Source organism: Muscardinus avellanarius (genome assembly GCF_963383645.1).
Source record: "Muscardinus avellanarius genome assembly, chromosome: 1".
Classification (NCBI taxonomy): Eukaryota; Metazoa; Chordata; class Mammalia; order Rodentia; family Gliridae; genus Muscardinus; species Muscardinus avellanarius.
The window spans coordinates 142,163,770-142,188,875 of NC_137786.1; the positions used below are offsets into that span (position 1 = coordinate 142,163,770).

Sequence of the window (25,106 nt, forward strand, 5' to 3'; positions counted from 1 at the left end):
GCCACCATGCCTGGCTCTTTCCTCTTCTCTTTTTAAACAACACTCCAGCAGCATTGCTTTACATCACACACAGTGCCCTGTGACTTTCAGTCAATATTGTCTAACAGAAATTTTTTCCTTTAGGATTCAGTGCGCCTCTTAGCTGTGGAAGCTTGTGTCAGTATTGCCCAATTACTGTCTCAAGATGACCTTGAGGGCATGGTAATGCCTACACTTCGACAAGCAGCAGAAGATAAATCTTGGCGAGTTCGCTATATGGTAGCTGACAAATTTTCAGAGGTAAAATTACTGCGTGGGCATTTTAAGTACTAAAGAGAAAAAAAAAAAACCCAAAGCAAAAAACCCACAGATAAGCAGTTGTATCAAAAGTTTCTTATTTAGTTCTTTGTGTATGGGTGTATGGTACTGAGAATGGAACCTCAAGGTATTCTACCACTGAGTTAGAGTCCAGTCCTTTTTTATTTTTAAACAGGCTGTTGCTGAGTCACTACAGGCCGGCCTCTAACCTGTAGTCCTCCTGCCTCAGATTCCTGAGTAGGGATTGCATTTTGTGTGTTTGTGGTGGTGCTAGGGACTGAACCTGGAGGCGTTCTACCTCCAGCTACATGGCTCTTGTTAAGCTGCTGAGAGTCTCCCTGAATTGCTGGGCTGGCTTTTAACCTGACATCCTCCTGTCTCAGCCAATCAAACACTGGGACTGCAGGCATGGGCCACCACACGTGCTTGTTGTTTAAATGGATAGTGTAAAAACATATATTTGAAGATTGCATCATTTTGTTCATATACATTAAAATCTGTACAAATTCTTTTATAGCTCCAGAAAGCTGTGGGTTCTAAAATCACCTTAAATGACCTCATCCCCGCCTTTCAGAACCTGCTAAAAGACTGCGAAGCTGAAGTCCGAGCAGCTGCTGCCCACAAAGTAAAAGGTTAAAACAGACTTCAATTTGCATTGTAACATGTATTATTTATTTTGAATGTTTTTGTTTTTGTGGTACTAAGAATGGAACCCAGGGGCATTTCTACCTCCAAGCTATACCCCTAACCTAGTTTATTCTTTTATTTTGAAACAGGTTCTCACTGAGTTGCAACTGGTCTCACTAAAATTGCTGAGGTTGGCCATGAAGTTGAGATCTGAGATCCTCCTTTCTCAGCCTCCCATGTACTAGGATTACCAGTATGTACCACCATGCTTGTCTGGTGCCTTTTTTTTTTTTTTTTTTTGGTGGTGCTGGGGATTGAACCCCAGGGGTGTTCTACCTCTGAGCTATACCCCTAATCTTATTTTTTAATTCTTTATTTTGAAATAGTCCCACTAAGTTGTAGAGGGCCTCACTGAGTAGCTGAGGCTGTCTGCAAACCCAGATCCTCCTATCTCAGCTTCCCAAGTACTGGGATTACAAGTGTGTGCTACCATGCCTGGCTTTCTTTTTTTTTTTTTTTTTTTTTTTTTTGGTGGTGGTGGTACTGGGGGTGGAACCCAGAGGCTTTCTACCTCTGGGCTATACTCTCAGACCTGTTTTATATTTTTATTTGGAAACAGGGTCTCACTAAGTTGCTGAGAGCCTCACTAAGCAGCTGAGGCTGGCTTTAAACCTGTGCGATCCTCCTGTCAGCCTCCCAAGCGTGGGGATTACAAGGGTGCGCCACCACGCCCAGCTTTCTTTTTTTTTAAATGGTGAATTTTGCATGTATTTTATTTTAGAGTATGGTTTCAAATAAGTAGAGATGATTCATTATACGAAAATGTCACATTGTCATATTAAGCTGCCTCTTTATGTTTCAAATTAAGCAACCAATTTATCTTGTTTCTATTAAACAATAAACCCACAGATTGGATTGGTTTGATACCTATTGGCATAGAGATTGATAAGATTAGTGTAGTTTTCCCTGTTACAGCTTATTCACTTAAAACCTGATTAGAGCCAGGCATGGTAGCTCACGCCTGTAATCCCAGTTGGGAGGTTGAGACAGGAGGATCGCAAGTTGGAAGCCAGACTCAGCAACTTAGGCTCTCAGCAACCTGCTGAGACCCTGTTTCCAAATAAGAAATAGAAAGTCAGGCTGGTAGTGTAGTGTGGAGGTATGCCTTTGGGGTCAATTCCCAGTACCACCAAAAAAAAAAAAACAAGCAAGCAAACAAACAAAAAATCCTGACTAAATTTCCTCATTTGGCTTCTTTTAAACCAAGTTCTATGAAAGCATTATTTTTCTCTTTCTTTTAGAACTTTGTGAGAACTTGCCCATTGAAGGTAGAGAGACCATAATTATGAATCAAATTCTGCCATATATAAAGGTACATTTAACTTCCATTTATTTTGTTTCACTCTTTCTTGTATGAAGGTAAACCTTACCTCAATGTTATTTTTTCTTTTACTTTAAAGCTCTTGGAATTTAAAGGTAGATAAGGAATGAATGGGATAGATATGTTAATTTGTGACATTATTATTTATCACTTATTAATGCCTATTATAATTGTAAATTGCTCTTTGGTACTTACTTAGATAGTTCACCTAAAAGATGGTTTGAGGAGTCAATACAGAAATAAAGCTATCTTTCAGTCCCTTGGGAGCTGGTATTTAGGCTTCTCTTGTCTTGCGAAAAGAAAGGCTTTTAATTTTTATTTTATTTTAGGAATTAGTAACTGATACCAATCAACATGTCAAATCGGCTCTAGCGTCAGTAATTATGGGATTGTCTACCATTCTGGGCAAAGAGAATACCATTGAACATCTTCTACCTCTTTTTTTAGCTCAGTTAAAGGATGAGGTGAGTCTGGCTATAAATTTTCTTCCCTTTGATAATTATTGATTTGATATGATTTTGGCTTAGGGGTTTTACTAAAATAGGACTCAAGCTGGGCGTGGTGGTGCATACCTGTAAACCCACTTTTTGGAAGGCTGAGACCAGGAGGATCCAGGTTTGAGGACAGTCACAACAAGTAATTAGACTTTCATCAACCTAGGAAGACCCTGTATCATAACAAAATAGGGCTGGGAATGTAGTTTGGAGGTAGACTATCCCTGGGTTCAATCCCCAGTACCACTTTAAAAATATAGGACTCAGAATATAAAAATGTATTTAAAAACCAATTTTTAAAAAATTTACTTAATTTTGAACTCAGGGGCACTGTACCCTGAGCTACAGTCCCAGCCCTCACCCACCTACCTACCTTCCTTTCTTCCCTCCCTCCTTCCTTTCTTTCTCTCTTTTTCTCTTTCTTTCCCTCCCTCCCTCCCTCTCTCCTTCCTTTCTCTCTCTTTTTCTCTCTTTCTTTCCCTCCCTCCCTTCCTAAAGCCTCACTTAAGTAGCTGATGCTGGCCGAGAACTTCAATCCTCCTGTCTCAGTCTCCTGAATGCTGGGATTACAAATGTGCGCCACCACACTTGGCTATTTTATTTTTTCATTTTGAAAAAGTATCTCACTAAGTTGCTGAGTCTGGCCACAAACTTGTGATCCTTCTGTCTCAACCTCCCAAGTATTGGGATTATAAGCATACGCCACTATTCTGGTTTATATAACTTGTTTTAAATTTACAATTGATGTGTTTGGATATGGGGTTACAAGTTCCTCAGAAAAGGATCCATTAAAGACCTAAAAATATTGACTCTTTTTTTTTTTTGCTTTATATTTACTAGTCCTTTATCTTTAAAACTAATATATCTTTAATTTAAAAATATCCTTTATTTAAGCTTATGTTACCAAAATTATGATAATTAATAATTATTGAGTAATTAATATGTGCCAGGTAAGATCATAAGTGCTTTCTATGTGTTGCTACATGTAATTTTCATGATAATCCTATAAGGTTAGAATTATTATTTCCATTTTATAGATGAGGAAGCTGAGGTACAGAGAGGTAAAAATAACTTGCATGAGGTTTCAGCAATGGCAGATCTGAGATTTGAATTCTAGAGCTTGGGCTTTTTCTTCTTTTCTTTCTTTCCTTTTCGTACTGGGGGTTGAACCTAGGGATACTCTACCACTGAGCTATGTACCCATTCTTTTTTGTTTTTTATATTTATTTATTTATTTATTTATTTATTTATTTATTTATTTATTTATTCATTCATTCTTTTGGCGGTACTGGGGATGGAACCTAGGGACATTCTACCTTTGAGCTACACCCTCAGCCCCATTTTTTATTCTTTATTTTGAAACAGGGTCTCACTGAATTGCAAAGGACCTAAGTAGCTGAGGCTGGTTGCGAACTGTGATGCTCCTGTCTCAGCCTCCAAAATGCTGGGATTACAAGTGTGTGCCACCACACCCAGCTGTTTTTTATTTTAAGACAGAGTCTAGGTTATCGAAGTTGGCCTTGAACTTAAGATCCCAGTTTCCCAGTGCTTGGGAGGCTGAGACAGGAGGATTGCACAGGTTTAAAGCCAGCCTCAGCTACTTAGTGAGACTCTCAGCAACTTAGACCCTGTTTCCAAATAAAATAGAAAATAGGTCTGGGAGTGTAGCCTAGAGGTAGAAAAGGTCCTAGATTCACCCCCAGTATCACCCCCCCCCCCCAAATCCCAGCTTTCCAAGGCAGTTTTTTTACCTTATGATAGGAGAACATTGAGCAGAGGGCTTTTTACATGTGGTCTTTGGGGGCTTATGTCTTTATAGTGTCCTGAAGTCCGTTTGAATATCATCTCCAATTTGGATTGTGTAAATGAAGTGATTGGAATTCGCCAGCTCTCTCAGTCTCTCCTTCCTGCCATAGTGGAACTGGCTGAAGATGCCAAGTGGAGGGTCCGACTGGCCATCATTGAGTATATGCCGTTGTTGGCAGGCCAGCTGGTGAGTATATGGGCTCTGTGAACCAAAGAGTGGCATCAGATAGTGGAGATTTCCCATGGCGGAGAGGGTGGGTGATTCTATTCATTTAGATGCAGCAAAGTATAATTTTGTCCTTGTTACCTGTAGGATGACTTTCATTTTCATTAGTGCATTAACTTCAAATAGAAAGGTATTTTAGAAACACATTTTAACTTATTGCTGTCTAAAAACAAAGCTATAGAAGAATATTATCAATTTTGTGATCTATGTAACAAATTTTGTAATATTTAATGCATATATGTTTAAGGACTAATCAGTGGAAAAGAAAAGGGAAATAGGGTTTTAAGATAAGTGAGCTTTGCTTTTCTTTAAAGACAATTTGCCTATGTTCTAAGCAAAATTTCCCTAAGAACCACTTTTCCTATATTCTGATTAAGGTAGTTGAGGAATCACCATATAGAAGAGTTTATAATGCTAGTTATTTGGGCCATTATTTGTTACTACTTAAGTTTTGTGATTAGTTTTCTCTGAAAACCACTGTAGTTGAAAGGTCAGATATTGCAGACACATCCTTTCTTTTTCAGTAGGTGCCCTGGATAGTGCTAAGTTTGATATACTCTGTATTCTGTTGGTAGCAGTTACTATAGTGACACTCTAGGAGATAGACGAGTGATCTCTTTTAGGGCAGGGTCAGCTTGGTGTTTTCTTTATAGTGGCTACCTTAGTGCTTGGCATTAATTAGGCATTAACATTTGTTGATTGTTGAATAAGTGAATACCCGAATGTTTTTGAGAAAGCTCCTATAGTTTACTGCTGACATTGCTACAGTTTGTGCTTTCCTCCTCCACTTCCATTGTGTTCAGATCACAGTCTATGGGGTTTATTTCTTTGCTTGGATCACTGAATTTGTATTGCTAACTCGAGGAGACTTAGTTTATGAACATAACATCTTGTAGATGTCTGGCATTGTATGTTTTATAAAACTTGAAGTGTTCCATTGTTCAAGATACCAGCATATCTGATAGGGTTAAAGTCATCTTGTCACCTTTTCTACTGTCACTTCCAAATTCTGAGGGTCATTTCCTGTTCTCCACCAGTGACTGTCATGGTTCACTCTCTTGTAATTGAAAGTATCAGTGGCTAATGGGTTTGCTGAAGCCTGAAACAACTGTTGAAGGGAGGATGATTTGTGTGTGTGTGTGTGTGTGTGTGTGTGTGTGTGTGTGTGTGTTACTGGGGGTGGAACCCAGAGGTTTTCTACCTCCGGGCTATACTCCCAGACCTATTTTCTATTTTATTTGGAAACAGGGTCTCACTAAGTTGCTGAGAGTCTCACTAAGTAGTTGAGGCTGGCTTCGAACTTGTACAGTCCACCTGTCTCAGCCTTCTGAGCGCTGGGATCACAAGCATGCACCGCCATGCCCAGCAGAGGATGAATTTTAGTACCATTTCTTTTAACCTCTGTTCTTCTAGACCTGGAACATTTCCATGGGCTGCTAAATATACAGAACAGTTTGGAAGCAAGGCAGATGGCACCTTTGGCTGACTTAAATCTATCTGGCAGGGTTGACATGCATCAGTAGTGGACATTTGTTTTACAATTTCAGCTTTTTGACACTATAGATGTTCTTAATTTCTTTTACATGTAAATATATATTTTTTAATAATTTAGTCAGCTTGGGCGTATTGGTACGCACTTATAGTCCCAGTACTTGGAAGGCTGAGACAGGAGTATCACAGATTGGTGGCACCCTCAGCTACTTAGTGAGACATTCACAACTTAATGAGACCCTGTTTCAAAATAAAAAAATAAAAAGTAGGACTGGGGTATAGCTTGGAAGTAGGGTGCTCCTGGGTATAATCCCCAGAATCGCAAAAAAAAAAAAAATTTAGCCAGGTGTGGTGGTGCACACTAGTAATCCCAGCATTTGGGAGGCTGAGACAGGAGGATCACAGTTCTTGGCCAGCCTCAGCTACTTAGTGGGACCCTTTGCAACTCAATGAGACCCTGTTTCAAAATAAAGAATTAAAAAATAGGGCTGATGGGGGTGTAGCTCGGAGGTAGAATGCCCCTGAGTTCTATCCCCAGTCCCTAAAAAAAAAAAATTATTAAATTATTTCAAAACTATCTACAGCCTGGCTTATAGATCATGGTGAGTAAACAAAGTTAAACAACATATCAGAAAATAAAAATTAAGACTGGAGGAAAATCCTTAATCTAAAATGAATAGTCTGCGAGTGTTCATGGCAATCTGTCTGCCAAACCTCATAATTCAGCCACTATTCTCAGAGCGTGAAATCTTTTTTTTTTTTTTTTTTTTTTAATGGTACTGGGGAATGATGGAACCCAGGGGCCTTCTACCTCCAGGCTACACTCCCACACCTTTTTTTTTTTTGGGTCTGGGGATGGAATCCAGGGGCATTTGACCTCTGAGCTATACCCCTTGTCCTAATTTTTTATTCTTTATTTTGAAACAGGGTCTCACTAAGTTGTGGAGGGCCTCACTAAGTAGCTGAGGTTGTCCGTGAACCGCGATCCTCCTGTCTCAGCTTCCCAAATGCTGGGATTACAAGTGTGCACCACCATGCCCGGCTCCAGACCTATTTTTTATATTTGATTTGGAAACATGGTCTCTTAAGCCAGCTCAGGCAGGCTTTGAACCTGCACGATTCTCCTGTCTCAGCCTCCCAAGCGCGGGGATTACAAGTGTGTGCCAACATGCCTGGCGTGAAATCTTTTTATTGCATTTCTTTATTTAAAATATATCAGGGAGCCGGGCATGGTGGTGCACGCTTGTAATCCCAGTACTTGGGAGGCCAAGATAGGAGAATTTCAGGTTTGCAGCCAACCTCAGCTACTTAGTGAGGCCCTCTGCAACTTAGTGATACCCCTGTTCAAATAAAGAATAAAACAGGGTGTGGTGGTGCATACTTATAATCCCAGCATTTGGGAGGCTGAGACAGGAGGATCGCAGTTCATGGACAGCCTCAGCAACTTAGTGAAGCCCCTCACAACTCTGAGACCCTGTTTCAAATATAAAAGAAAAAATTGGGCTGGGGGGTGTACCTCAGAGGTAGAATGCTCCTGGGTTCCATCTCCGCTATCACAGTGTGTGTGTGTGTGTGTGTGTGTGTGTGTGTGTGTGTGTGTGTGTGTGTGATTTTATAGAATTCAGAGAATCAAAAGCCTGTAAACGTGGACCTTAGCAGCCACCAGGAAAGTACATATTAGCGCTCACACACATATTGCAGAAGTCCCAGGGTGAGGGGTCTGTGTAAATCTCCTCTGGGATCTCACCCCAGTGTGTTCTGAGCTGGCCTCATTGACAGCCAGGAAGAGCTGGGCTGGAGAAGCCAGGGTGGTTTTACTTGCAACTGCACTGGGGTTGCTTGCCCTGTGCTCTGGTGCCTGCTTCAGTCTCCCTCCATTACTTTCTCCCATCATCCTAGAAATAGTCTCTTTAATTGGAGATATCTTGCTTCCAGTTTCTTTATTCATAAGGATTTATTATGATATTAACCAAAAAGGGAAGACAATTGAGAATTATTGTTATTTACAGGTATTTTCCTGGGTGATTCATTTTTACAAGGAATCCACATTTTGCTCTGCAGACATCAGTATTGTGTTCTTCCTACTCTTATGCAGTATCATGTCTGCCTTCTGGCCTCCCTGTTCTCTCTTTGAAAGGTCTGGTCTATTTCCCTTATGTTTTTCTTTATAATTTCTGTTCAATGCAATAGAATTATAGTTGGTAAATCCTCTGGTATTTCTTTTCTGACTATATCTTGAATTCACCTTCTTGGGAAGAAAGTGTTTGTTGTCTTCAGGTAATCTTTATGTAATAGAGCATCTCAGTTTCTAAACTTTGGAGATGTGTATTAATGGAATCTTCTGTATTCATAGGGTGTGGAATTTTTTGATGAGAAGCTGAATTCTCTATGTATGGCCTGGCTTGTGGACCATGGTGAGTAGATAACTTAAAAATGGATTATTATGAAGTTCTAGGTTTTTACATGTATCCCATGATGTTCATATACTTTTTTAAAAAGTCCTGATCTGACTACATATTTTGCCTTAACAATGTAGGGATGAAGAAAGGCTTTGATTAAATTCCATTTAGGTTTCTCAGAATACAAATTTAATAGTTCTGTCAGTTTTTTCCATCTTAAATGCATTTTTTCCATTAAACAGTCTCTTTGCCCTGTTTCTTATTTGTCCTATTACATCATCTTTAAATTCTCTTTTATATATATATACTTTTTCCTTATCTCAGGATCTTTTGTTTCCCTTGTTGCCAGTAGTGTCTTAACAATATGGACTAGGTTGGACAGGGAGTGAAATCAGTTAAAGACCTGGGAGGGAAGAAACAGCTGCTCGGCCTGTCTGAGGCGGCGTGCCGTGGGGCAGTATAACACAGGCGTCTTAGGACTGGGGCACGTCAGCTGTGCCTTGGGATAGCGAAGGGCTGGGATCTGGCTTTGTTGCAGGAAAGGCTTAGTGTTTGCTCTGTGGTGATTGTTGTTGCTATGATGCTGGGAGAGGCTGAGCTCAGGGACGTCAGACAGGACAGAGGACTGAGTAGGTGATTCTTCTGGTGAGGTCTTGGAGAGATGTATATGCCCATATCCTCTTGCCTGCGAAGCAATAGTTTGTAGGAGACAGACCTCTTTGCCAAGTCCTGCGTCCAGATTTGGCAGCCTCAGTGTGGCCTTCGACCTGTTCAGTGAGTGCCCTTTGGGGGCTCATGTGACATCTTCCCATGAACTTTGATTCTGTGTTTTGGTTGATTGGTAAGCATCCTGTTTGAGTTCCACAGTATCCTGTATATGCTCTATATGTATCAACCTTTATCTGTTGCTACTTGTACCTGGGTGTTTGGGAAGAATGAGGATACCACATGTAGGTGGCTTTGTTAAAGCATATTTGTATCCTATGGGAGATCATGGTTAAGAGTATAAAAACATGTGACAGTCTGTAAGGGAATATATATATATATATATATATATATATATATATATATATATTACTCTTTTGGTGTTTTCAAACTAGATTGTATTTATTTTTCTTTTTAGAGCTTCTTTCCCCTCCTCCCTCCCTTCTTTTCTTTTCCCTTTCCTCCCTCTGTCTCTCTCTTCCCAGGCACATCAGCCCTTTTTATTTTTATTCTGAAACAAGGTCTTGCTAAGTATTAAGGGTCTCATTACATTGCTGAGGCTGGCCTCAAACCTGTGATCCTCCTATCTCACTCAGCCTTTCAGGTCCTGGGATTATAGGGATTACAAGTATGCACCACCACACCCAGCTCATTTTCTCTTAAAACCTAAATTTGAGAAATCACAAGAAATTAACTTTTTCAAATTTTGAAAAAATATTATTTCTGATAAATACTTTTTAGTGGAATGGCATGTCCCAGAAAATAATTCTGTGCTTTCTTTAAAAGCTGACATTCTGAGCCAGGTGTGGTAGCAAACACTTAAAATCCCAGCATTTGGGAGGCTGAGACAGGAGGGTCATGGTTTGAGACCAACCTCAATTACTTAGGCCCTTTATAACTCAGTGAGACCCTGTTTCAAAATAAAGAATAAAGTGGGGCGTGGTGGTGCATACTTGTAATCCCTGCTCTTGGGAGGCAGAAACAGGATCCTGCTGGTTTGAAGCGAGCCTTGCTAGCTTAAGAAACTCTGTTTCCAAATTAAAAAATAAATAAATAAAATAGGTCTGGGAGTGTAACCCGGAGGTAGAAGGGTTTCCAGGAACCCCAGTACCACCAAAAAAAAGAATAAAAAGAAATAGGGCTGGGGATGTACCTCGTAGGTAGAATGCCCCTGGGTTCTATCCTCTGTACTGCATAAATGAATGAATGAATGAATGCTGACATTCTAGACAAAGACGGTTTTAATTTGAGGCACCTTTAAAGTTCTGATATTCCTCACACCCATTCTATGTAGGCTTGTTCTCTGTATGCAACTTAATTCTCCTTCCTCATTTCTGATGTTTTTCTTCCACTTTGTGAACAAGAGAGACCCTTATTTTCCTGTGGTAGCATACCAAAGTAGAGACTTGAAGTGTTCTTTAACCGGTAAATGGCACTCTGAAATTGTTCTGTGAGTTACTAACAAGGGTTTTTGTTGTTTTGCTTGTGCATTTTACTATCTTATCTATTTATTTTTTTATATTTTTATTATATTTTTTGTGGTGCTGGGGATAGAACCCAGGGGCATTCTACCTCCAAGTAGCCCTATTTTTTATTCTTTATTTTGAAACAGGGTCTCACTGAGTTGCAAAGGGCCTCACTAAGTAGCTGAGGCTGGCCTTGAATGGCGATCAATCCTCCTGTCTCAGCCTCCCAAATGCTGGAATTACAAGTGTGTGCTACCACGCCCAGCTTTACTTTTAATATTTGATTTTTTTGTGTGCTGTAATCAAATGTGATAGTGAGATTAATAGTGATAGTTATATATGTACATTTTATTATTTGGTCTGTTTCTTTTCCCATTCCTCCTTTTCCCCTTCGCTATTCCCTCCCCTGATCTTGCATTTTATTTGAAGATTTTTAGTGTGTTTTTTAAGTGTGTGTGTGTGTGTGGGGGTTACTGGGGTTTGAACCCAGGGGTATTCTACCTCTGAGCTACACTCCCAGCCCTATATTATTTTGTATTTTGAAAATGGGTTTCACTAAGTTGCAGAGAGCCTCAATAAGATGCTAAGGCTGACTTTGAACCTACTCTCCTCCTGTCTCAGCCTCCCAGTACTGGGATTACAAACATGCACCACCACACCTAGCTTGTGTTTTGTAATTTGAAGAAAAATGTTGCTTTTGCATTTTATTTACTTACTTTGTGGTACTGAGTATTGAACCCAGCGGCATTGTACCTCCGAGCTACACCCTCAGCCCTATTTTTTTTTTTTTTTTGAAACAGTCTCACTAAGTTGCAGAGGGCCTCACTAAGTAGCTGAAGCTGGCTGCGAACCTGGATCCTCCTGTCTCAGCCTCCCAAGTACTGGGATTACAAGCGTGCACCAGCATGCCCAATTCCTTTTTTTTAAATTTTGAAACAGGGTTTCTCAGTTGCTGAGGCTGGCCTTGAACTTGTGTTCCTCCTGGCTCAGTCTCTCCTGCATTTTATTTTATTTTTATTTTATTTTATTTTATTTTATTTTATTTTATTTTATTTTATATTTTGGTGATACTGGGGTTCCTGGAAACCCTTCTACCTCCAGGTTACACTTCCAGACCTATTTTATATTTTTATTTGGAAACAGGGTCTCAAGCCAGCATGGCTGGCTTCGAACCTGTGCGATCCTCCTGTCTCTGCCTCCCAAGCGCAGAGATTACAAGCATGTGCCACCACGCCCGGCCTCTCCTGCATTTTATTTTATTTTATTTTATTTTTATTATTTTTTTGGTGGTACTGGGAGTGGAACCCAGAGGCTTTCTACCTCCGGGCTATACTCCCAGACCTATTTTATATTTTATTTGGGAACAAGGTCTCACTAAGTTGCTGAGAGCCTCACTAATAGATGAGGCTGGCTTCGAACCTGTGCAATCCTCCTGTTTCAGCCTCTCAAGCGCGGGGATTACAAGCGTACGCCACCACGCCGAGCTCTCTCCTGCATTTTAGATGTTATGTTGTGATTACTGATCATATAGTTTTTGGAAACAGTTTTTCTTAAGTATTGAACTACTAAAAGAATTATGAAAAATTCAGAGACATTTAATGAAAAATGTATGACTTAAGTAATGTTCTCGTGGTGAGTGGTCAGTATTGATCAAAGAGAGATTTATAAGGGAAAATTTATTTTTTATAGAAGAAGAAAAAATTATCAAAGTCAAAGTTGGTGAGCCATGGGTAGAATTAGACATCTGAGGAAATCTTACAGATTAACCGAACTTTGAGGGGAAAGAGAGAGAGACAAAAGGAGAGAAAACAGGTCAAACTGTGGAATGGTTTGCATTCTTCCGACAACAGACTTGAGAGGAGCCAAGAGCATAGCAGACATGTGGCCACGCAGAATTCAGTGCAGTCAAGGCCTTGTATGTGATTTGTTATTCTGGCAGTGGAATTCCATCCTATGATAATGGCATTATGGTGAGAAAAATCTCAAATATATTAAGAATAGTAATTAGAGAAGCACAGACACTGTAGTTAGCTCCACTTTAGAGGGGAAAGTGGGGAGGGGCTTGGGCCTAAGACTGGATGTTACAGGGAAGAATCCACCTTTCATGCAGGGTGGATGACTTGCGCTTGCTCCTTAGAGAGTGCTTCTGGGTATTTTTGATAGCTGGCTCCTCCCATAGATTTTGGCCTATATAAGCATTGGTAAGAAAATTATATACTTGTTTATACTGCCTTGCCTGTTCGCAGTGTCATTGCCCAGAAGGATCTATGGACTTGGAGAAAGTTAGGTATTTCCTATCTGGAGGCTTGTATAAATTGTCTAGGTTTTAGTGCTGTGGCTCAGATTCCTACCCTTCCTTGGGTGTTGGATTTGCCTGGAGAAGAAAGTAGGATTAAGGAGTCAGTAACTACTAGTCTTGATTTGTTATCTAAACCCAAATTTTGAGTCTCTCTGTATGTATTTTCTCTGAGCTATACTCTCAGCTCTGTTTATTCTTATTTCGAAATAGGGTCTAAGTTGCTGAGGCTAGTTGGAAACCTGTGATCCTTGTCTCAACCTCCCAAGTACCGGGGTTACAGGTGTATACTACCATGCCTGGCTCAAATTTTGAGTCTTACTGGACCTGTGAAATGAATTTACATTAGACCTATCTTTGTTTAGGTCTCCATATAGCAACTAGTTGTGAGAAGATCCTATCTCAGATCTTTATGGTCAAGATTTATGATGTCTTTGATAAATAATCTTATAGGGAATATTGAAGTTTTTGGCAAGCACATTTTTTTAATAGAAGACACCAAGCATCTTATCTAAACCTGAAATGTTGCTCTTGGAAGAGAAGCTAGTTGGTTTTGTGTGTGTGTGTGTGTGTTTGTGTTTACTGGGGATTGAATTGAATATTGAATCCAGGGACATTCTACCTCTCAGCTGCACACCCCCACCCAGAACTATTTTATCTTTTTTTTTGGGAAACAGGTTCTCACTAACTTTGAAGCTGAGGTTGGCTGTGAACCTGTCAGCCTCGTTTCACCCTCCCAAGAACTGGGATTACAGGTGTGCGTCACCATTCCTGGCTGGTCTTAAATTTTTATTTGCTCTATAGATTAGCTCAGTGATCTCTATGGGATCACCTGGTGTCCTTCTTATCTCTTCTTGACACCACAGTGGTCTACAGGTCACAAGTTCTCTTTAATAACCCATTGTTTTTCTTAGTCCTGAATTTAGCTTTCAAGATACTGTGTAGTCTGGACTCATCCTAACCATCTAACCTCACAGTCTTATGGGTTTCACTTTTTTCCTTTGTGCCCTGGGTACATTTTTTACCTCCGTTTTTAGGAATTCTTCCCACTTCTCTCTCTTTCCACAGATCACCCCCAATCTTCACAGCCCATTACAGTGCCTTTCTCCTTCCCTGAAACCTTCCTAGACCTCTCTGTTCATTTTTCTCTGAACTCTACAGCCCCTACAGTCTTTACAGTGCCATACTACATTATAATCAGTCTTCATTATAATCAGATATTATGTGACTTCATTTCTCTAATAAGAGTGTAGAATTCTGAGGGAAAGTATCTAATGTGTTTTTTCTGTAACACATTAGTGCCTAGTAGGTACTTGTATTCATTAATTAATTGATGGGCCGTGTTGTGAGCTCCTAACAACCCCTTCTTTGAACATACATACTTTGAATTTGTATTCATAATCAGTGTGTGTGTGTGTGTGTGTGTGTGTGTGTGTGTGTGTGTATGTGTGTGTGTGTATTTTTTTTGCAGTACTGAGGATGGAACCCAGGGACATTCAACCTCTGAGCTACACCCCCAGCCCTATTTTTTATTAATTAATTAATTAATTACTTTTTTTTGGTGGTACTGGGGTTCCTGGAAGCCCTTCTACAACTATGGGCTACACTCTCAGACCTATTTTATATTTTTATTTGGAAACAGGGTCTCTTAAGCCAGCATGGCTGGCTTAGAACCTGCGCGACCCTCCTGTCTCTGCCTTCCAAGCGCGGGGATTACAAGTGTGCGCCACCACGCCCGGCTTTATTCTTTATTTTGAAACAGGTTCTCACTGAGTTGCAGAGGGCCTCTCTAAATAGCTGAGGATGGCTGTGATCCCAGATTTTCCTGTCTTAGCCTCCCGAATGCTGGGATTACAAGTGCGCACCACTAGGCCCAGCTCAGTAGTCGCTATATTCATGGCTGAGCATGCTTGTCATTCATTGTAGGATATTTGGGGTCTTTTTGCAGAGAGGTTTTTTATTTATTTATTTTTTTGTGCCCTTGTATGCTATTGATGTAAATAAACTAATGCTTGTAAAAGTAAGCAGTATGACAATTTGTTTGCAGTATATGCCATCAGAGAAGCTGCGACCAACAACCTTATGAAATTAGTCCAGAAGTTTGGTACAGAGTGGGCTCAAAATACCATTGTTCCCAAAGTGTTAGTCATGGCGAATGATCCTAATTACTTGCATAGAATGACCACTTTATTCTGCATTAATGTAAGTATTACATAGCTATTATTGCTAAACTTTGGCATTAAATCAGTTATTCACAGTACATTTCTGAATTCTGAAAAATATTGTTTTCTGTTTGGAATATCTTTTATACTGATTAATTTGGATAGTTAGGAAATGAGTGAAAATGTTGATTTAAAAATTTATAGTAGTTCTTTAAAAGTTACATTCTTGTGACTTCTGGTTTAGTTCTCCGATTCTTTGAATGCTACCTTGTATTCCTCATTTAGATGCTCAAACTAGAACATTTTTCCTGTTGGTCAGTTGCTTTCTTATTAAATATTGATTTGGTCACATTTTGGGATTTTTAAGAAGTGTTTTAAATGTGTCATCTTATTTATTTTTCTAGGCACTCTCTGAAGCCTGCGGTCAGGAAATAACCACCAAACAAATGCTGCCCATCGTACTAAAAATGGCAGGAGACCAAGTAGCAAATGTTCGTTTCAATGTGGCCAAATCTCTACAAAAAATTGGACCAATTCTAGACACTGAGTAAGACTTTAGTATTGTTGTTTTTGTTTTAAAAGTATATTTTAAGCTGGGCACAGTGTGACATGCCTGTGATCCCGGGTCTTGGGAAGCTGAAAGAGGAAGATTGCAAGTTCCTTCGAGGATAGCCTCAGCAGCTTAGACCTTGTTTGAACAATAAAAAGGACAGATGGCTGTAACTTAAAGGTGGATGCCCCTGGCTTCAATACCCACTACCCATTAAAAAAATAAAAGTAAGACAGGCGTGGTGGCGCATAATTGTAATCTCCGCCCCTGGGAGGCTGAGATAGGAGGATCGCATAGGTTTGAAGCTTAGCCTCAGCTACTTAGTGAGGCTCTCAGCAACTTTGTGAGACTGTTTCTAAATAAAATATAAACTAGGTCTGGGAATACAGCCCAGAGGTAGAAAAGCCCCTGGGTTCAACCCCCAGTACCACACACACACAAAAAAGTATATTTTAACTTTTACCTTATAGTGAAGAGTAATATCTAAAATTATTTTTCATATTACCAAGGATATGGGTTTGTTGAAAGAAAATAAAATTTTTTTAGGATCTCTATTTTATATTTAATTCTATGTATGTGTAGATACATCATTGTCTGAAGGTATATTTTGTTGAGGACTTCTTTGGAAATTATTTAGTATATTTGTAAAATTTTAAGTGTTTTGAAGCCAGGCATGGTGGCGCATGCCCATAATCCTAGTACTTGGGAGGCTGAGACAATAGGATTATAAGTTTGAGGACATACTCAATAAGTAATGAGATTTTCAACAATCTAGGGAAACTTTATTTAAAAATAAAAATAAAATAGGGCAGGGGTGTAGCTTGGAGGTAGAGTGCCCCTGGGTTCAATCCCCAGTACCACACACAAAAAGTATTTTGAAATTTTTTTTTTTTAGACTTTAAGAATTACCATTGAGCCGGGTGTGGTGGCGCACGCTTGTAATCCCCGCGCTTGGGAGGCTGAGATATGAGGATCGCGCAGGTTCGAAGCCAGCCTCAGCTACTTAGTGAGGCTCTCAGCAACTTAGACTCTGCCAAAAAACAAAATAGGTCTAGGAGTGTAGCCCTGAGGTAGAAGGCCTCTGGGTTCCACCCCCAATACCACACACACACACACACACAAAGAATTACCACAGAGACAAGCTACTACGGAGCATATACATCATGTAGGATTTCTCTGGCTCACTAGACTGCCTCTTCTCAGATAATACTTTTTGAATTTTAGTGCTTTGCAGGGGGAAGTTAAACCGGTACTACAGAAGCTAGGTCAGGATGAAGACATGGATGTCAAATATTTTGCACAGGAAGCTATAAGTGGTATGTATTTATCTTGTCTGCCTTGAAGCTTATACTCTGTTAGTGGGGGATTCATGTCTATTGTGTGAGTGGTGGAGGCAGGCAGGGTGATAAGCAGGGCAGGAGATCGGGAGGGCACCAGGCTCCTGGAATGCTGGGCCTGCTCTGGTTGGAAACTTCTTGGCCCACCACTCTCTCCTAAGTGAACAGGCCTTTTTTTTTTTTTTTTTTTTTTTCAATCATGTCAGAGCCTGGGAAGGGTTATGATTCTTATTGGCAAGAATAGCTTTAGTTTGGATTTAGTTTGGATTTTAGTCTTTAACGTTTAACTTCTGACTAGCTGGCAGAGTAAAGATAATGGCCACAGTGAGAAGGTCTCAGTCTTGTTTGGGCTTTGTTACATGCTTACCCTTCACATAGACCGATCATTCATAAACTTTCTGTGCCACTAACCTGATTTTGTTTGGAATTTTCTAGTTCTTGCGCTGGCATAATGAGGAACAGGAGGGAAAAGCCTTTATTAAATTCTTATCACAGATTTCTAGTCAATGTGTTCTTAAACTGGGTGGAGAAAGAAACGGAAAACCTTCTTCAAGATCTCATGCAAGCAAATGGCAACAACTTAGAAGAAATCAAACTTCAGTGACTTGGTTCTTTCTAAAGATGAAATGGGATTGTGTTTGACTGGTGTCTTTGTTGAGCTTATTATTTAAGCCATTCTTCTTGACCATTCCTGATACTCAGTACAGTCACCTCTTGATCGGCTCCTACTGTTTTTTTCCGCACCATGTTGGCTTCTGCATCCTCACGGTTGAATCAGGCCCTCGCAGCTTTAAATATTCCGGACAAAGCCTGCGTGGGTTTGGACCCAGACATGAAGTGGACTGATTCTTTTACTGTTTGCATACATCTATGCACCTCTCTATCCCAAAGCTAAATGTACATGGTTTAGAATAATTTATAAACTCTATTGGGAGATTGATTGAAATTTGACTGTAGTGAAAGCCACATCTTCCAGGATTATGATGGTCTGCATTGGTGTCTTACATGAGAGGGAGAATGTGGAAGCTCAGGGTTAATGTACTTGGTTGTTTAGTTTTTATTTGCTTGATTTTGACTAATCATGTCATTCAGACCTGAAGTGTGGGTGTATCTTGCTGCTAGTATGTGATGTTGAAACCTAACTTCAGTGGCTCGCCACTGTGACTGCCTTCAAAAATTCTCTTTTTCTCCTGAGAAACTTTAACTTTAGTGCCTCCTAATAAGCTCCCTCATTAGTAGTAGTTCTGCTGTTTCAATGTAAGATTGCAGTTTTGTATTTGGAATGTGTGTAGGAACCACTGTAAAATACTGTGTGGGTTTCCTACTCTTTACCTGGTTCTGCTTCCAGCAATATCTGCATCTTGACTTTGATGAATTATACAGTAGCTTTCCAAACTGAAGTGTCACCGCTAATTTTTTGGTAGGGATGATACTGGAATCTTACTTGAAATGTTTATTTATTTTTACTTTTTACAGTAAAATCTCATTAATTCTTCCTAGAGTTTAATACAATGTGTGAAACTGAAGGGTTTGCTGAAGCAAATTAATAGTATGGAAAGAAGCCTGTTTGAACCACTAAGCAGTTGTAAAGCTCTCTTTAAAAAGCATCCATTTGCCAGTTGACATGTCAGTTACCAATCACTTTTCAATTGTATGATATGCTTTCCATAAGCATTACCAAGAGGTCACACCTTTTAATGATTGCAGTATACTTTGTAACCTTAAGTATACACATTTGTATTTCATGGAGAATTTAAATATTTGTTTTCACCTCCCACATAACCAGACTTACCTTGTCTCTAATGAATTTTAGATAGTGAGGTTTTACTGCAGTTTACTTTTTTTCAGTGCATCCTGCTATGTAGTTTGGTGTTGCCATTGGTTTTTTGAATTGTTGATTTCATTCATAAGCTCTTTTAAATCTAGTGACCCTGTTCTTGTTTTGTGAAAGCCCAAAGACACATATAAAAGTTTGTTGTACATTAAACAGTTACATGAAACAAAGTTTGACTACATATTTTCAAATTGTGTTACCTTAGAAAAACAAGAGTTTAAATCAGAAATTATCTGCCTGCATTATCGTAAGTTTTCATTTTATGACTTCTTGGGCCACAGATTAAATATTTTCTTAAGCAAAAGTCTTTTCTACTTTCTCATTTTAATATCTTAACACTATTATGCTAAAATATTTTAATTCATTTTCATGGTTCTTGTTTTTTTTATTACCTGCAGGTTATGTTCCGCTTCATTGATTTCATTTTCAAGAGAGTTTTACTTTCGAGTCTTGATTCTTGAAATAAATTTGCACTGGACCATTGCTTAATCTTTGATTGGAAATGCCATTGATTTGGGAATCGACTTTTAAAATGACCATGGGTTCCTTCCCCAGGAGAGCCCTGTGCATTACCTTTCTGCCCTAAGACTATAAAAAGGAGAGACAGCCCTTATTTTCTCATACATGGGTCGTAGAGCAGCAGGGCCTCTTGTCTTTGGGGTAGTCACTTAGGAACCTCATTACCTCTTTTTGACTTACACTAGGAAATCCCTTTTGTTACTCTTCAAAAGAATTGTTGACTTATAACTTGGCCATTTTCTTCATTTTTAAAAAAGTGGGGTCTGTATGTTATCCAGGCTGGTCTTGAACTCCTGGACTCAAGCTATTCTCCCTCTACCTCAGACTCCCAAGTGCTGGGACTACAGGCATGTGCCTCTGCATCCGGCTGTAAATTAGTTTCCCAGTCTTGATTTCGCTAGACAAGAGGCTTATGAGGGCAAGTTTTGTCTGTTTTGCCTTCTGCCACATCACCAGTGCCTTTATCCATATCTGGTGTCTACAGTTGGGTGCTCAATAAAAGTGATCAATGAATGGATTCCTACAATCTGTCTTCTGTGTTGCATTTGTGGAAAAAGTCACCAAAGGTACTAAACCATCTGTTCTCCCATTGACAAGATTTTTCTGCTCTTAGGAAATAAGCTTCATGGGGCCCTTCTCCAGTTCCCTCCCTAGGCAGCAGTTCCTTGGGTTTGATTGCCTTGAACATACATTGAGTTTTCATCTTAGGCAGTCATGTCAGCTGTGTGTTTACTAGGACGGCGAAGGCCCCACAGGCACGTGTCACCTGTGCCAATGAAAATGCCTCTTGAATAACAGAGAAAAGCCTCAGTGCTCTGCAGCTTGTGTGGGAGCTTCAAAGGGCAGATCTTGTTTCTCTGTGTGCTGAGGAGATAGGAGCCTGAAGACCATCCTGTTTCATAAGAATAAACAGATCAATGTGTGGTTTCAAAGGAGGCCTTGTTGAAATAAAGGGCTGACTTCAGCTCGTGGAAATGCCGCAGGTGGCTGCTGTGATGCCGGCCCAGGGGGCCTTTGCTGGGCAGCTGTCCTGACTCAACAGACAGCAGCCTGACCTTTGGGCTGTCTCGTCTCAGCATCCCAGATGCTTACATAGACTTCCAGAGGCAGTAGAGCAGCCTTGCCCGGCCCAGTGGCTACGCCATCAGGGCTTTCTTACAGTGTTGTCCCTTCATTAACCACCGTTGCGACTGAGCTTAAAGTCTGGTATTTTCCTGTAGAAGTTACACTAGTTTCATCCCCTAGGGATGGCAGGGCAGCCAAACAAGTCAGGTGCTTTTCCTTTCCTCTTGCCTTTTGCTGAAGTTTCTCCGACACTTCTTTTTCTCTTGGTACTCTTTTAAGACCGGGATTTAAAACTGGAGAAGGCTGTCACCCATGTCTAGCAGATTGAGAGATCCCCAGCTTGGATGGTGGTTTTCCTTTGGTTTTCCAGCCTTCCCGTTGTATCTAGTTCCCTGCTCCACCCTCCTGTTCCCTCACAAGTCTCCAGTCCTCTACCTAGAATAGTCTCACTATTCTGTTTGCCTCTGCAGGGCTGCTGTTTCCAGGAAATTACATAATGTTCAGTCGAGTTAGAAATCTGGAGGATATGGGGTTTACTCACTGGGTAGAAACGCCCAGTCATTTATTTGATAGTGTCAGTTCTCAAAGGAGCCAGGTTTCTCTTGGTTTAGGGCTTCTTAGGCTTTCAGTGACCAAGGTGTGGGGGACCCTTCCGGTTGGCATCTTGAGACCCAATGGGTGGCCCTTTTGAGGGCTCCTGAGAGGAAAGCACTTGGAGTGAGGTCCTCGTGGGCGCCTGGGCTACCTGCTGTGGTGCTGGGCAGCTGAGCTTCCTGACTGGGGAGCACAGGTGGGCCTGGGAGGGCTCTGCCCTAGGCAGAGACAGTCACGGTGCTGCTGTCTGTCTCTAGTGGTGGCACAAAGACTGAGGAAGCTAGATTTTCCTGTGAAGGACAGTGAAGATCCCAGCGCTCCTGGGGCTGACAAAAACCACTTCCTGAGACCCAGAGTGCCTGGAGAGGACACTGGGAAGGTAAGTACTCAGGGCCTGGGGCAGAATCCTGCCCACTCTAGGATAAGGGCACCAGTATGGCCTGTATGATTGAGTTACAGCAAGAGGCAGAGACAGTGCCTCTTGTCCTGGGAAGACATGGCTGTGAGGGCCAGGAAGGTCTTTTTTAAGCCTCTAGCTCTGTTGTATTTCTGGAAATGCTTTTGGGAGTAGAAGGCTTACTTTCCAGAGCTCTGTCCCTCCTGCAGCTTGAGTCCTGTGGAGTCTCCTGTCTGCCCAGAGACAGCAAGGCTCATGTAGAGGACAGAAGGGTGGGTGTTCTGGAATTTCCTGTAGAAATGGGCTGTTTCACCCAGCACTGTGGTGCTTGCCTGTAATCCAAGGCCTGGGAGGCTGAGACAGGAGACCAGTGACAGTAACTTAGCAAGACCCTGGTTCAAAATAACTACTGGGAGCCGGGCGTTGTGGCGCACGCTTGTAATCCCAGTGCTTGGGAGGCTGAGACATGAGGATCACACAGGTTCGAATCCAGCCTCAGCTACTTAGGCTCTCAGCAACTTAGTGAGACCCTGTTTCCAAACAAAGTATAAAATAGGTCTGGGAGTATAGCCTGGAGGTAGAAAAGCCCCTGGCTTCCACCTCCCCCCCAAAAAAGGAGTACCACCACCAAAAAAAAAAAAAAAAAAAAAAAAACCACAAAAAAACTACTGGGGCTGGTTGTGGTGGTGGCACACTGGTAATCCCAGTACTTGGGAGGCTGAGACAGGAGGATGGCAGGTTATGGCCAGCCTCAGCTACTTAGGCCCTCCACAACTTAGTAAGACCCTGTTTCAAAAAGAATAAAAAATAGGGCTGGGGGTATAGCTTGGAAGGAGAATGCCTCTGGGTTCAACCCCAAGGACCATAAAGGGGGGGGGGTATCTTGTCTTCCTGTGGGGCAGCAACTTGTCCCAGGTCTAAGCCACCAGGGACCTATGGTTTCTGCAACCCCAGGCCTTCTGCAGTGGCTGCGTGGTGTGAGGAAGTGGGTGGCTTGCGCACAGCCTGTGCTGTCCCTGGGCCCTGAGATGCCTACAGTAGTGAGATCTTTGTGTCTTAATGGCCATTTCATAAAATTTGGCTTTAGGAAAGAGACAGTTGAAGGAATGAGAATAACCATTGTATTTTTAGGCCTAAAGCACAGGCTACTTAGAGAAGACAAGTGCTACGGTTTCCTATAGATTTGGGAGCATGTGGCTCTACCCTTCGCTGCATGGTGTGCACCTGCTCGAGTGCCGGTCACGGGGCCCTGGGCATGCCCACCTCAGCGCTCAAGGAGGCTCCCAGCCCGGGGCTGGGATTCGCCTCCATTCCTCTAGCCTCGCTCACGGCAGCACCTTGTCAAGCACTCGACCAAGATTTATTTAGTCCTCACAACAACCTAGGTGGTAAGGAGTCTTTTCTGCTTCAGGTGGTCACAAACCTTTCTCAAGCCAGCTGTGCTGGGCCTCTGAGGCTGCAGTTTATTTAATCCTGAGGCATCTTTTGCCCCATGACTTGGGGCCCCTTGCTGCATTTGTTTCACTCAAGGAAAATGACCTGAGGGTATGATGGAAAGGGAATTGGCTGTTGCCAGGCAGAGCCCTGCATGTCAGGGGCCGGCAGCCAAGTGAGTGATCCAGGAAGTCATCCAATTGCAAACCAGAAGTTGTTCTTAACCCCTCGCTCTCTGTGGCGCACAGCAAACTCACTAATCTGTCCCCTGGAGTGATGGATATCTGGGTGGTGAGAGCCCTGGGAACTGTCCTCAGTTCTTCACCAGCCTCAGGGCCTGGGGCAGCCATTTGACATGTGGGCCTGCTGCTTGGTCCAAGAGCCCCAGAGGTGAGAGCCAGTTCCTCTTGGTGAAGGGCGGTCTCCTCCGTGCCTTGGAGCTGGACTCTTGAAGTCTGTAAAGCTGTCTGTGTCCTCAAGGTCACAGGCCCCTCTTGCAGGACTGCCTCCCAGGCCAGCACCCTCAGCTCGGGGCTTGGCTGCTCCACGCTGGGTTGGGTTGTCTGCAGGCTGCTCTCTGAGGACAGTGCAGCGCAGGCCCGCGAGGCAAGGGTTAACGGGATTTGTTTATTGAATCTGAAGTAGCTGTCACATGATTTTAATCAAAACACCATTTCCCTGACAACAGTGATGTCAGTCTTGTTATTGCAGGAAGGAGCAGCTGTGCGGGACATTCAGTCTCCATGCAGAGCCTAGGTTTGGAGGCGCAACTCAAGTGAAGCGTCCATGAATAATGGGTGCAGACGCTGTGTGCAGGCTCCACCCTCCTCTTCCTTCTCTGCTCTGTCTGGACAGTCTGTTCTGTGCATTGACCAGAACCTTCAGTCTTGCTCCCTGAGTCTCAGTTGAGACTGCGCCTTCTGTAGCCCTGTTTCTTCTACTTTTCACTCATTCTCCTCCCTCCCTCTGGGAGCCCAGCTCTGGATGCCTGGAGGTTAGGCCTAGGGCCCACCTGCTTGGCCAGAAGTGGGGGGCCCTGGGGCCTACAGCCCAGAAAGACTGTAGGAAGCCAAAGCCCAGGGATGCTTGCTCTTACCCCCAGGGGCCTCCAGCTAGGGGAACTGGGTCCCATTGAGGTCAGACTTGGCAGGTGAGGGGCTGGCTGAAGCTGTCTCTCAGGCTCTGGCTTTCTCTTTGGGCCTTTTCCACTGTGGTGTTTTGGGAATGGAGGAGTATCTGCACAGAAAGATCCCCGCCCCCAGGCCTCCCAAACTCTGGAGGAGGGGTGGGTTCCACCCTGCCTGGAGGGTCTTTTTGGCAGGGTGGATGCCAGGGTGGGGGTGGGGGGCGAGCCGGACCTGTCCTCCCCAGCCTTACTCCTTGACCTGCCTTTCAGTAGCCTGACCTAAAAGGTGAGGATGAGATAGGCATGTGGCACACACCTGTAATCCCAGTACTTGGGAGGCCAAGAGGGTCAAGGCCAGTATGCCATGATTTAGCAAGACCCTGTTTCAAAATTAAAAAATAAGATGGTGCTGGAGGTATAGCTCAGGGTTATAACCCTTCTGGGTTCAGTCCCTACTAACCCACAGAAGAAATAAACAAATGTTGAGGATGAAAAATGGGCCACAGATGATCAGGGATGGCTGTTTGTGGGGCCTATGGCTGTGCTGTGCAGGACTCACCAGTCCAAATTCAGAAATCCTGGAACAAGTTCTTGGTTCTTGACCTGGAGCCAAGTGCGCAGGGTGGCCACCCTGAAACCCGGGAGATTTCATGGGCACGGTTTTCTAGGCTGGTGTCAGGACGGTCAGGAGCTGACAGGTCACACGTGTGACCTGTGACGAGCCCTTGGTGGCTGGTGGAGTCTTCTGGGTGCTCTCAAGCTAGGGCAGCGCCATGCCAGGCTGTGATGCGAGTTACTGTTGGAGACGAGTCCTTGGGGTGGCAGAGCTGGGAGCAGTGTGAGCCCAAGGACTTGGCCAGAGGTTTGTGCTCCCGCCCCCTCCCCTGGGCCACCCCTGGC

At 42.3% G+C, this 25,106-nt stretch overlaps 1 protein-coding gene across 3 annotated transcripts in view; it reads left to right on the top strand.

The window, feature by feature from the left end:
• PPP2R1B (protein phosphatase 2 scaffold subunit Abeta) overlaps positions 1 to 25,106 on the top strand; it is a gene marked incomplete at both ends in the record, with an annotated part of 44,145 nt that overhangs the window by 12,956 nt on the left and 6,083 nt on the right. For all 3 annotated transcript variants that reach the window (XM_080711566.1, XM_080711568.1, XM_080711567.1), the window contains 10 exons: positions 124 to 279; positions 815 to 929; positions 2,226 to 2,296; positions 2,635 to 2,769; positions 4,619 to 4,792; positions 8,676 to 8,736; positions 15,236 to 15,390; positions 15,755 to 15,897; positions 17,125 to 17,216; positions 21,507 to 21,628. In XM_080711566.1, the coding sequence (XP_080567692.1) occupies positions 124 to 279; positions 815 to 929; positions 2,226 to 2,296; positions 2,635 to 2,769; positions 4,619 to 4,792; positions 8,676 to 8,736; positions 15,236 to 15,390; positions 15,755 to 15,897; positions 17,125 to 17,216; positions 21,507 to 21,628 (1,224 nt within the window). The remainder of the gene's footprint in view (positions 1 to 123; positions 280 to 814; positions 930 to 2,225; positions 2,297 to 2,634; positions 2,770 to 4,618; positions 4,793 to 8,675; positions 8,737 to 15,235; positions 15,391 to 15,754; positions 15,898 to 17,124; positions 17,217 to 21,506; positions 21,629 to 25,106) is intronic.